Raw genomic sequence first — 12,829 nt, forward strand, 5'->3', positions numbered from 1 at the left:
ACATTGACAGAATTTTATTGGTAGCAGTAAATTCATAAACTGCATAGGCTATTAGATGTTTAGGAGGCTTGAGATATAGACAGACAGACAGACAGACAGATAGATAGATAGATAGATAGATAGGAAGTAGGTGGGTAGGCAGATCAGTCATTTCCGCAACCACCATCAATACTTCTTGTCAATGGAAACTAGGATTCACCGTGTGGGACCATTCGATACATTTTATTTCTCTTGGTTCGCTGATCATCACCAGGACATACACAAGTGAGGAATGGACAGGACGCATATCTATTCTCAAGGAGATGGATCCTCATAATTAAGTGATATCACGGAGCCTTCAAGATTCAATCGTGTTAGAGCTGTTAGTTTCTTGATTGAAGGCAGATGTTGGAGGAACAAAATTTCTGAGGATTTATTTGATGTCATGATGAGGTTAGTCAGATTCATTGTATTTGAGCTCCTAAGCATGCAATTATGTTGGTCAAAGATTAGCTAAGATAGTGCTAAGAGAATATAGAAGGATAAACCACCTGAGTTACCCATATTACAGATTTGCAATTTTTCAATTTTCCTTTGTTTGTACTGGTAGGGCTCTGCCTAACCCAGCTTGATTATCCAAATTAAAAGGAAAAAAAATGCCCTCTTCCAATTTATCCTTGAGGTGTTTTCTCCTCCAGGCAAGGAACCTGTCTTATGCCTCAAAATCAAGCTAAATATTGCACTTTGGTTTTTCTTATAAAATGAGACCTTAAAAAATTATTCACCAAATATCAGGGGAAGTGGACTAAGCCCTAGAGACATTGGTTTTGTCTGGCAACTGTCGTTGGACAGACCATTGATTCCATTAAGCTGGAAAGGAAGAGTGACGTGTTTAACTAGTCAACATGTAATTTGATTGAAGGTTGACAAAAAGAGATTTCATCTTTTCTCGTTATGCCCTTCTTTGCAGAAATAATTTAGGCTGCCTCAGCCAGAGTTGCAATTGTTGGTCATCAGATCAAGATTGCAAATGATTATCCAGGATTTGGAAACATTCTGTTTACTCATTCAGTGGCTCATAGTTGGAGACTTTGGGGAAGGTCGAGACTCATTGCATGTACTGGTAACAATTTCCAGCTTATACATTGAAGCACTCAAAGAGATGACCAAACTTATGCTAGCAAGATCTGGTCAAGGATGCAAAGTAGGGAATCTAAAGGACATGGAATTGGGAACTTAAACCACTGTATTTATTTTCTCTATCATGATATTTTCACCTTTTTTATCCACCTATGCACTTTATTCCTTTTAATTTTGATGGAGATTTTTGTTCCAAAGAAAAAGTAAACTAGTTCATAAGTAATGCACTTCCATTCTTTCTTCAACTTTTAACGGAGATTTGTCCTCCAGAAGAAAGGGAAAAGTTATTCATTAGAGAAGGAAAATCCAGTTTACAAGAATCATAATGCTAACTAAAAAGTCCAAACTACCATCATTTTGACATCGTTCATCTAAGTGAAACATAGCCGCATAAAATTCTTTGGTACAGTGTAATGCACAGAATGAAATTAAGGCCTTTCCAAAGAGACTGAAAAGAGGAATAAAAAATAAAACATATATCATCAAAAGAAACTAAGAAAATCAAACCTGTATTGGTGTAGGCTTTTGATATCCCAAAGCTTCACATGCTCTCAGCAAAGGACGAGACAGGTTCAGCTCAAGGAATGAGTTTGCATGAAAACAAGCTCCCTCGCATGAGCTGAAAAAGGCATTTGCTTCAGTTCCTATAGGTCCAGAATCTTCATCTTCTAGTTTAAAGCTTTCCTGGGAAAGGACAGTTCTTTAGTACCTCATTGCATACAAAAGGGCTCTTTATCCAAAACTCAATATAGCAGCTCAAGTACCATCCAACAGAGCAATAAAATAAAATGAAAATATAATCAAACAAGTAAAACCAAAGCAATAAAGAAGCAGCTCAACAAAGCATCCCACAGAACATATTTACATGGGCAAAGGCAGTAGCATTGAAAATATATGACAAAAGTATTCAATGTTTGCTTCTAATAGATGTCTCACAAAGATATGCCGCAAGTTATACAAATTAACAATGAAAAAATATAATTGTAGTAGCTTATACACACACACACACACATGCATGTGCACACATACACATTCACGAACACGTACACCCAGGTGCATGCACGCACTCATGGATGAACACACACACACACACACACACACACACACACACACACACACACACACACACACACCTGTACCATACACTGTAGCATAAATCACCCATTTTAGCCTCTCTATAAATACCCTTAAGGGGTATAGGAAAAGAGAAATGAAGGAAAAGGGGTTAAAAAGCGGAGGCACGGGGTCAGCCTGGGGAGTTTGTATCAGTGTTGTAAGTATTGTAGTGTATCCTATGATATGCTACAATACATATTGTATCTATGGGTGTTTCGATACAATACACACCTGTATCTCAATATGGGTGTGTATCTTACGATACACCTCTTATCTTACAATATGCCCCTGTATCTTACGATGCTCCAATACGGGAGTATCTTAAGATACGCTATAAATGCAGTTTAAGTGCACTCATTTCTTTCTTTCTTTCTTTTAAACATATAAAGCCTCTTGAGGCTAGTTCATATTCATCCCTAAAAAGCTTAAGAGTGATTTAGGGAGATTTTATGCAAAAAAAGGAAGAAGAGATGATGATGAAAATCATGATTGACGTAATCTATGTCATTTTTGTTTGAATTTAGAAAATTTTGGTTATGAAAAATTTTTTAGTGAAAAACACTTTATGATGTTGTTTTGTTTATGCAAACACATTATTATGAATATTGTGACTTATTCGCTTAGATTTGTTGTTTAATATGCATATTATTTCAAGGTTTGCATTTTTCTTGTGAGATATGCATGCCATTTATTGCATATTATCTTGATTATTTAATGTTTGATGTCTTATGCAAGCCATTCATAGCATATAATTGTTTTGGTATGTGATATTATGATTTTATCTTATGCAATTTATCATTGTTTCTTGTGTTATACATTTTGTACATTTTTCCTGATTTTTTTGGATATGTTCTGATTTTTATTTAAAACATACAAATTTCTACGATACTATATATGTATCTTATTTTAGGTCTGGCCGATATGGGTCGCGATACGTCCTTTACAACATTGGTTCATGTAGCTAGGTAAGTGGTTAATTAGGGTTTTAATAATTAGGATTAGCCTTAGTTACTTTTTATGAGTAATCAGTGGTGTTTTTTCTAATTAAAGTTAGGTTTTCTTAAAAAATAGTTTTGTAGCTTAGTAGTTATGGGTTTCTAACAAACCAGGGTTGTGATAGTCATTGCAAGTAATTATGGTTTTAACAATGAAGATTGAGTTGGTTATGATTTTTTTTGTGTGTAGGATTAGTCATAATTATTCATAATTAGACCTAAATTTTTTAAGCAAACTTCATTAGACTGATTGGTAGAATTCTTATAAACTTTAGTTAATGTCGTCACAAGCTAATTTCTTGTAAGTAATTAATTTTTATTAGAGCTCCTGAATTTATATTATTTTGTTTTGAATGTTTTAAAAAAGTTAATCTTTTGCTTAAGTAGGTGATTAGTAATTAATTTGGTAAACTCAGTATGTGATTTCAGCTTTCACATCCTTCTTAAATTACTGATTTTCATAAATCATGAAGATTTATTATTATTAAATGTAGTTTAGCAACATCCCTCAAGTTAAACTGATTTTCTAAATTTCTTAGAAAAGCAATTAAATTTTCAAACTTGCTTCAAAAGTAATTAACCATGGCTCTTAGAAATTTGATCATTATTTTAACTTTTATTTGTATCCACATATCATTTTTTTGTCATGTTATCACTTATCACCCTCTTTGAGTTTATTTGAAATCATCTTCAAAAAAAATGGATTTGGCTTTGAAAATCAAATGAAAGTTACATTTTAAATTATTTGAAATTCTTTGACTCTAAAAGAATATGGTTCTTATTGAATTTAAGTCAATGTTGTGAAAAGCGTTGAGGCGTAGTGAGGTGATCCACCAAAAACTGAGGCCGCCTCGAGGCGTAAAGCGTAAGCCTCAAATTTTTTTTTGAAAACTTCAAAAAACTATAAAAAATTATCTAAAAATACAAATAGATAGAAAAATGCTTTATTGATGAAGCAACAACCAATAAGAAATAGAAAATATCAAATGATTACTAAAAAATATGAGAGTAACATGTAAAAGTAATTGAGAAACTGTGAGAAACAGATTAAATAATTGAGAAAGTAATTATATAACTTAGAAACAAACTATGTAGCTGTGAAAATTTTTTGAAAACTTAAAAAAAAACTGTAAAAAAATATCTAAAATACAAATAAATAAAAAATTGCTTTATTGATGAAGCAACAACCATTAAGAAATAGAAAATCTCAAATAAATAATAAAAAATATGAGAGTAACATGTAAAAGTAACTGAGAAACTGATTATATAATTGAGAAAGTAATTATATAACTTAGAAGCAAATTATGTAGCTGTGAAAAAAACTACACAGCATAACAGGATTAAAAAGACTATAAAAAAGTAACAAAAAAACTGATTATATAACTGAGAAACTAAGAAAACTCATTATATAATTGAGAATTTAAAAAAACTATAAAAAAAGTAAAAAAAACTGAATATATAACTATGTAGCTTTGAAAAAATCATAACATTCTTCTTCTGTGAAAAAAACTACATAGCATAACAGGATTAAAAAAACTATAAATAAGTAACAAAAAAACTGAATTTATAACTAGAAACTAAGAAAACTAATTATATAATTAAAAATTAAAAAACTATAAAAAAGTAAAAAAATTTATTATATAACTATGTAGCTTTGAAAAAATCATAACATTCTTCTTCACACCTTACCCTAGCGCCTTGAAGCACAGAGGGCCTTGCCTCAAGGCGAGGCGCACCTTTTGCGCCTCAAGGCGCCCTTTTAACAACACTGATTTCAGTAATTGGAGTTTCAGATGTCCGTTCACATAAATACAAGTGGACCGTCGGTTGCATAGTATATCGACCCCCGAACAATCTTATTGGGGTTATGGGTCCCTTTCTTAATAAGAGTAATTGACCCATTTGGCTTGTTATTAGTATTTATTGGCCTAGTGACTTAGGGCTGGGAAATCAAATGGCCCTTTGACATAGTTAAGGGGAAAGGTGGAATACCCCACTAGGTATCGGCCCATTGGAGTTTCTTAGAAGGATACGAGATCTTTGACCTTTTTTGGATATCTGATGGGTGGTGGAATCCGCATCAGCCTATTTGAAGTCCGGAGAGATTTATTGTCCTTCAGATCTTCGGTGAGAATGTGAATTACAACTAAAAGAAAATGTTTTTAATAGTTTACTAAAATAACAAAAAAATTGTATAATTGTACTGCAATTGAAAAGCAAGTATCATGAAATTGCATAGTGATTCAAGATCCATTTCATTGTCTTTATATGTACCGCATTTTAAAAAGCAGGTTTTGTGATTCAAGTTTTGAAAAAGTGATTTAAGATTTAGTGTTGACATTTGGTAAATGTCGTTTCAACTGTCTCTTTTTTAAAACCTCAAAAACTGATTTACTAGGATTGTAATTAGTTAATTATTGAACATTATAGCTCATTAATTGATTATTATTGTTCCAAAGTGACAATTTTCAGCACAATTTTGATAACGATTTTGAAAAATCTAACTGGATACTACGATGAGGATTCAATGAGGGAGTCAAGCATCTTGGTTTATAGTTGAGTCATTAGTTTGTCAGCTTTATTTATTGAATGATCTTGTAACTATCTCAGAATGGTATTTTGGCTTGCATTAGATATTGTAATTGAAGTTGAGCTAATAGAGAGTTGCGCAAATACTGTATAAATGTTCATATTCTTGCTTTTGTAAAGCTTTTTCGAGTTTATCCAAGACCTAAAGACAGGAATGAACAAGCCCAAGAGTCGCATCCTAAGACATGACCAATTATGGGCCTGGTTTGGGCATGGAAAAGTTGTTAGACACAAACAAGACAACCTAGCTTATATTTTTTGTTTAACAGAAAGGACCACATAGGCAACCCATTTAACTTATATTTTTCTTTCAGGAGAAAGGCCCACAACTACTCTTTTTGAGAAAGCAGTCACCACCACTTTCATTATATAATCCTTATTTATTAAAGAGAAGCTCATTATACCCAAACTACTTGATTATTAAAGAGCTTCTCCAGGAAACAAGGCCCATACCTTCACAACCAGCATGTTTACTCCAAAAGAACTTGACCAGATGTTGGAAAACATAGGTTAAAGTTTTCTCAACTCAATATGTGTTCAGCATGGATTGTTTGCTAAAGATCAAACCTTGTAACGTGTTATTTCGGTCTAAAAATATGATTTGTTGAGTCATGAAATTCTAGCGCATTGTGAGCCATTGATTTTTGAAGCCCTTAAAAAACCTGCTTACAGTCACAATCACATGATTCAAAACTGAATTTCTAACAAACCTTGTATTGTATCTATAAGGTCCATTGTACTCAATAGTTTTGTGCTTTCAATAGCACCAAATATTAACCCTGTATATAGGGCCACTAGAATACGATAAAAGTATTAACCTAGATTTGCATGAAGTTTTTTAATAAATATGATCATACGGATGTGATCCGACATGCTTGGTTTTATGAGGACCAGCTCTTGGATCAATTGATTATGATGCATAAGAAAAGTCATGTTTTTTCAAAAGTTGTGTTTTTTCATCAAAAAACATGAACAAAGAGTTGATTCTTAGCAAATATAATATGTTGAATTCATCCAGAGGATCGAATTTGCAAAAGAAGTGTCAGAAATTCCTAGTTCACATTCGATCTCATATTTCTAGTTCTCTAGGTTATATATAGCCTACTATTACATAGTATTTATATATAATGTTTATAATATGAACTGTATAATAATTTATATTACATATATAAGATATAATATTAACATGAAAATTTATCTTACAAAGTTATATATAGCTTTTAGTAATATTATTATGTACGCATATATTTATTTATTTGTTTATTCATATGTTCGCTTATTCATTACTTTGATTAGGCAGTCCATGTTGGCCTGTGAGCCTGGCCTATAACCGCCAGACCAAAAATATGAACTATTTTCCTAAGCCTAACTTAGACTGGACCAACTCTAAAAGGTTGGCTCAAGGCTATCCAGGCTGGCCCATCGTGGATCATTCAGCCTAATGCCACCCCTACCTGTTTGCAATCTCGCTCTCCAACAGAAAGAGCGCTGCCAATGGCCAGAAAAGACTCAACATCCAAAAATATTACACAATCGTAGGGGAAAATTCATAAGAAATGACAAGATCTGGAATAAATTGTGGCCCAAACAACAAAACCACGTTTTCAAATTTTACAAAAACCCAGTTGGAAAACCAAGTTTTTCGTAAACTAATTTTTCTAGAGCATCATCCAAGCACCCCTAATTAATCTAAAAGCAACCAATCTAATTCTAAAGGGTTGACCCCCATGCCCCTAATGTTCTCGAAGAAACCAATAATTCTAGTCCACCAAAGTTCTAATTCAAAGGGTGTCATAGAGATCTGATTACCTCCACAACGGATCATAACAACAAAGTGGTCCAGTAAAATCTAGAAAATGCTCAACCCATCAGATCATGGAAATAACTAGAACTTCTAGCAAAAAGGTGGAATGATCAAGCATTCTCAAATATGGGGAATCCCAATTAACAGACCAGATATAGTGATTGCCCCCAATAAACATGAGTAAATTCCTACTGGCCAATGAACGAATAAAATGACTATCTTCATAGTTCTGGTCGTCAGAGCATTCCCCATTAACCCACACACACACACACACCAAGCCCCCCTGTCCCCCCCTCCCAACCCCCCCCCCCCCCCGGCAAAACAAAAACAAGTCTCTGAAAAGTTGAGATGGTTTCACACTGCATCCAATTCTCTCCAACTCACTTCCTATCACTCATACTGGGGCTGAAAAGAAACTGCAACAATCATAGAAAACATCCATGAATCAGAACTTATCAGAACCATTAATTTGTTGAGGACAAGACAACAACAGGCATCTGCATAAAATTCACATTTTTCTGTTAATAAAACTTGCCGGATCAACCCACAAGTATTGCACTACTCTGTTGGTATTAGAAAATGCAACAGATATACCAAACAATCGAAATTCCTAAACTTCTCCAAAGCCTCTTCCTCCTAATTGATTTCGTTGTGAATCTTTTTTTTTCGCTATCAGTAAAAAATGCATTGCTTTTCATCCTTTCGATTCGATAGCTCTACTAATTAGTGACTACACCAATACTTTGTACAGTTCATCTTTGGAGATGAACATATGCTAAAGTGAATAAATAAGTGTAAGGAAATCACAACAAGAGTTCAAATCGCTTCTTAATCAGGAAGAGCATAAGCAGAAGCCTTAAGATCAATGTTTTCATCCAAACTCTAGCAACCATACAGCAAAAGTAAAGGCTGAGCGATGTTTGTGGAAGGAGAGACATCGATCTTACTCGTCTGTCATCTTCAACAGATGTCTCATCGAGACCGTCTGGGAGAGTGATCTGGCGCCCTTGGCGCGCTCTGGATATCTTTTCGTCGATGGAGGTGGTGTTCCTCAGGGCGTGCTCTTCTGCAACGAATTCGGAGTGGCCGACGAACTCCCACGGGGATTGCGCTTTATCCCCGGATTCTGGTTCTCCTTCTTTCCTCTCCAGTTCATCGTCGGTGCTCTCAGCGTCGAACGTGAAACTGCGGTCCATGAGAGGGGTCGGGAGCGAGGAAGCAGCACTGGGGAGCGAAAGGGACACTGCATTTTTTTATTACAAAAAATACAAAATCAGAGAGACTGGGATTGAGAGAGAGAGAGAGAGCAGGCCGCAGGCTGCAGTTGCTAGCCTGCGGCATGCTCGCTCATGGCTGAGAGAGAGAGAAAGAGATGGACCATGGCTCTCTTTAACAGTCACTACTCACCGACGCAGTGAAATCGTGAACAGTCGCCGACACCGAGCCTGCTGCTGCCGGAATCTCGGTCGCCGACGCCGGAGGAGAGACCGAAGGGGGATGAATCGCAGGAGAAGGGGGTCGTGATTCGCGAGAGCCGAGAGGGAAAGTCAGCCTGCTGCCGCTGTAACCTCTGTCGCCGACGCCGGAGGAGACACCGGAGAGAATGAACCACAGGAGAAGGGGCCAGGGGTCGTGAATCGCGAGAGGCGAGAAGGAAAGAGCCAGTCGAGGACTGAAATGGAAAAAGGGTTTAGGGTTTCAAAACATGAAAAATAAAAAACAAAACTAAACTAAAAATTAAAAGTCTCGAGTACTGACTCGGCAGATGCGTATCAGGATTTCAACTCGAAACTCGGTCGAGTCTCGAGACTCGAGTATACAAAACGAACGTAACTCGGCCGCGTCAATTGTAAATCGGGAATCGGTCGTGTCATTCGTAAATCGTGACTCGTCCGAGTCATCCGAGTTTTGATCTTAAATCGAGCATTTGGGAGTATTGCGGGTTTTTTAACTCGGCCGAGTCCCGAGTCAACTCGGGGAGAAATCAAACTATACTTGTGCCAGTGGGTAGGGTTTGTTTCGTACCAATGTAAAACCAAACCCAGACCTGATCTGAGTTGATGGTAGCGGGTCCGAACCAGGGTCTAATCGAACTCAGTATAAGAGAAACCATGTCCGGATCCTATAAGGATTCCATGAACCAGACCTGAACCATGCCCGGTAAAATAATATTTTTTATCATTTTACATTGAATATTTGTAGATCTTAGTCCTAATTAGTGTCGAGGGTATGAAATTTCACAAACCATACCCAGATCCATATGTTAATCGGACCCTTTAGGTCCAATAGAGATTCTAATCAGACCTTCTTGTTTATCACTAAACCCTGACCCTACAAGGTATGTTATGGGTGGGATCCGGGTCAAACTTGACCCATTGACACTCTTTGATTGATTTATAAGTTGCCATGATTCCTTTTTTCCATTATTTACTTAGGCTGCGAAATAAACTAGAGTTCTCTGGACAGTGGGTTGATATGCCATATGAGCATCTAATGGTGATGTAGTATCCTCACTGTTGATGCTCGTCGCAATTCACTAAGGGATTGTTTGCTTGTCACGAAAAATCAATTTTGGGGGGTCGGCGTCACTTAACCTTGGAGTCTGGTGTGGTTGCAAAGACTTAAGTACCCTTTCCCGCCAATCCAGCCATGAAACGACGGTTCGAGTAAAGGATAAAAATATCCTTCATCTAGGAAACGGGGGATGCCATGAAACGACAATACGAGAAAAGGACAAAAATGTCCTCTATCCAGAAAAGGGAAGATGGTCTTAAATATTCAAAGTCTAAACATCTCATTTTTTTGCCTTAAGGAGTAAACGACGCACCATCTGTTGTAACAGGAGCTCCCTTTGATGATGCACTCTTTGTCATCGTCTATTGTCGTCGGAGCACTCTTTGTCATCGTATGTTGTCACTAGAGCAACCTTTGTCGTCGTCTGCGCAGTGAGAGTATCGTTGTCACCATCAACTGCATTTACCTTCTAGGTGTTTCTCCTCCACGGTCTGATTACCAAAACTCCTATCTTTTCGTTGAGTTTCGTGTAAGGTTTCGTTATGTAAACAAATCAATTGGTAAATCTAAAAGCTAAATCTTACAATTAATTGTACAATTCATGCTAAATAACACATATATTCATACTAAAACAAATCAATTTGTACCTATCCACCTTCTAGCCGTCGAAAACCAGTTAACATGATTTGTTCTTATTAAGGTTGTTGAAAATCAGTTAACACACATATTATCCGACTCGGGCCTTATTTCAAGATCAAATTCTCCTTTGAAGGTCTCAGTTTCGACTCGGACTTTATTTCAAGTTAATCTAATTCTCCTTTAAAGATTTGAGTTCTGACTCAGACCTTCTTTCAAATTAATCTAATTTTTCTTTGAAAATCTGAGTTTCGACTTGGACCTTCTTTCAAATTAATCTTATTTTTCTTTGAAAATCCGAGTTTAGACTCATACCTTCTTTCAATTTGATCCAATTTTCCTTCAAGAAATGAGTTCCAACTCGAACTTTCCTTTATCAAAATCCAATCTTCAAATTGGTCCTTCCAAAACCCAGTTTAGCACTGGTCCTTCCAAACCCAGTTTAGCACTTTTATTCCAAATCCATTTTTTCAAATTGGTCCTTCTAAAACCTAGTTTAGCACTGGTCCTTTCAAACCCAACTTAGCAATGGTCCTTCCAAATCCATTTTTTCAAATTGGTCATTTCAAACCCAGTTTAGCATTGGTCCTTCCAAATCCAATTTTTCAGATTGGTCCTTCCAAATCAAATTTTTCAAATTGGTCCTTTCAAAACCCAGTTTAGCATTGGTCCTTCCAAATCCAATTTTTTAAATTGGTCCTTCCAAACCCAGATTAGCATTGGTCCTTCCAAAACCAATTTTCCAAATTGGTCCTTTTAAAACCCAGTTTAGCATTGGTCCTTCCAAATCCAATTTTTCAAATTGGTCCTTTCAAACCCAGCTTAGCACTGATCATTTCAAACTCAGTTTAGCGCTGGTCCTTTCAAACCCACTTTAGCATTGGTCCTTTCAAATTCAGTTTTCACTGGTCCTTTACCAAAATCCAATTTTTACTGGTCGGGATTACCAAAATCCAGTTTTCACTAGTCGGGATTATCAAAATCCAGTTCTTACTGGTCGGGATTATCAAAATCCAGTTTTTACTAGTCGAGATTACCAAAATCCAGTTTTTACTGGTCGGGATTTTCAAAATCTAATTTCCAAATTTTAGACAAAGGTCCTATCAGATTTGATGTTGAGTAATTGTTTCATAAAGGATTCCCGAATATTTTGCCAGTTTATTGAAATTAATTGTTGTTTTCAATATTTTACTACACAAAAGAATCACCTCAGATTACCTCTAGTATCTTTTCCAAAAAGGTGAAGCGTTTTGTGAAGAAAAATAAAATTCAATTTTTTTTCCTGTTGATCTACCAAAAGGATGAAAGAAATATCTTTGGTATGATTAGCGAAGGAATATTCAATGATATTGAAAAGCAAGAAGCAAATTGATATTGATCACAACTATGGTGCATTTTAAAAAAATGACTTTTATGGCAAGAAAGCAATGAAAATATTTTGAGTAATAAAGAATTCACTCAAAATTCCCAATAAAGCAAGTATAATTGATTATTTGTAAAAGGGATCTCTCAACTATCGTCAAGTTGAAGACTGATATGCAAGTTAAACCCCTGCGGCTAAAGAAGGTTCGGATTATCTCCGAGTTAAAGCAGTGTGTGACGTGCCCTTCCAGAGAAAGTCCTGATCATCGCCAAGTTGAAGGCCGATGCGACAAACCTCCCAACTAGCCTTAAAAGATATTTGATTCATACTATCAGAAAAATTTCAATCGAAAGAGATATCTTTATCAATTTTTGGGGCCAAGAAAACTCCAATCATCTCCAAGTTGAAGGAGTGTATGAAGTGTTTTTCTAGGGAAAATCAGAATGTTTCCAAGTTAAAGGTTGATGCGAAGAAATTCTTGCCAAACCCCAACAAAAGATTTCAATTTTATGTCTTAAAAAGTGCAAAAAGTATGCCTCAGATATCAAACTGCCAAAATGGACAAGAATCATATTTTCTTATGCAAAATTATTTTATTAATATCTTTTCACCACTTGCATTTATGAAATTAAGAATATCGTTTTTCTTTTTATATCAAGAAAATGGATAGCTTCCTTGAAGAAAATCACTAAC

The 12,829-nt window shown here is 35.7% G+C and overlaps 1 protein-coding gene across 1 annotated transcript in view; it reads right to left on the reverse strand.

The window, feature by feature from the left end:
• Positions 1-9,330, reverse strand: part of LOC149823406 (DEA(D/H)-box RNA helicase family protein) — a 107,757-nt gene extending 98,427 nt beyond the window's left edge. The window contains exons 1-3 of the mRNA XM_090018816.1: positions 9,031-9,330; positions 8,571-8,866; positions 1,627-1,803 (exon numbers count right to left, since the gene is read on the reverse strand). Of these exons, the coding sequence (XP_089874942.1) occupies positions 1,627-1,803; positions 8,571-8,819 (426 nt within the window). The 5' untranslated portion in view covers positions 8,820-8,866; positions 9,031-9,330. The remainder of the gene's footprint in view (positions 1-1,626; positions 1,804-8,570; positions 8,867-9,030) is intronic.
• Positions 9,331-12,829: the final 3,499 nt, after the last annotated feature.

The sequence above is a fragment of the Nuphar pumila genome, chromosome 10, assembly GCF_984573655.1.
Source record: "Nuphar pumila chromosome 10, dmNupPumi1.hap1.1, whole genome shotgun sequence".
Classification (NCBI taxonomy): domain Eukaryota; kingdom Viridiplantae; phylum Streptophyta; class Magnoliopsida; order Nymphaeales; family Nymphaeaceae; genus Nuphar; species Nuphar pumila.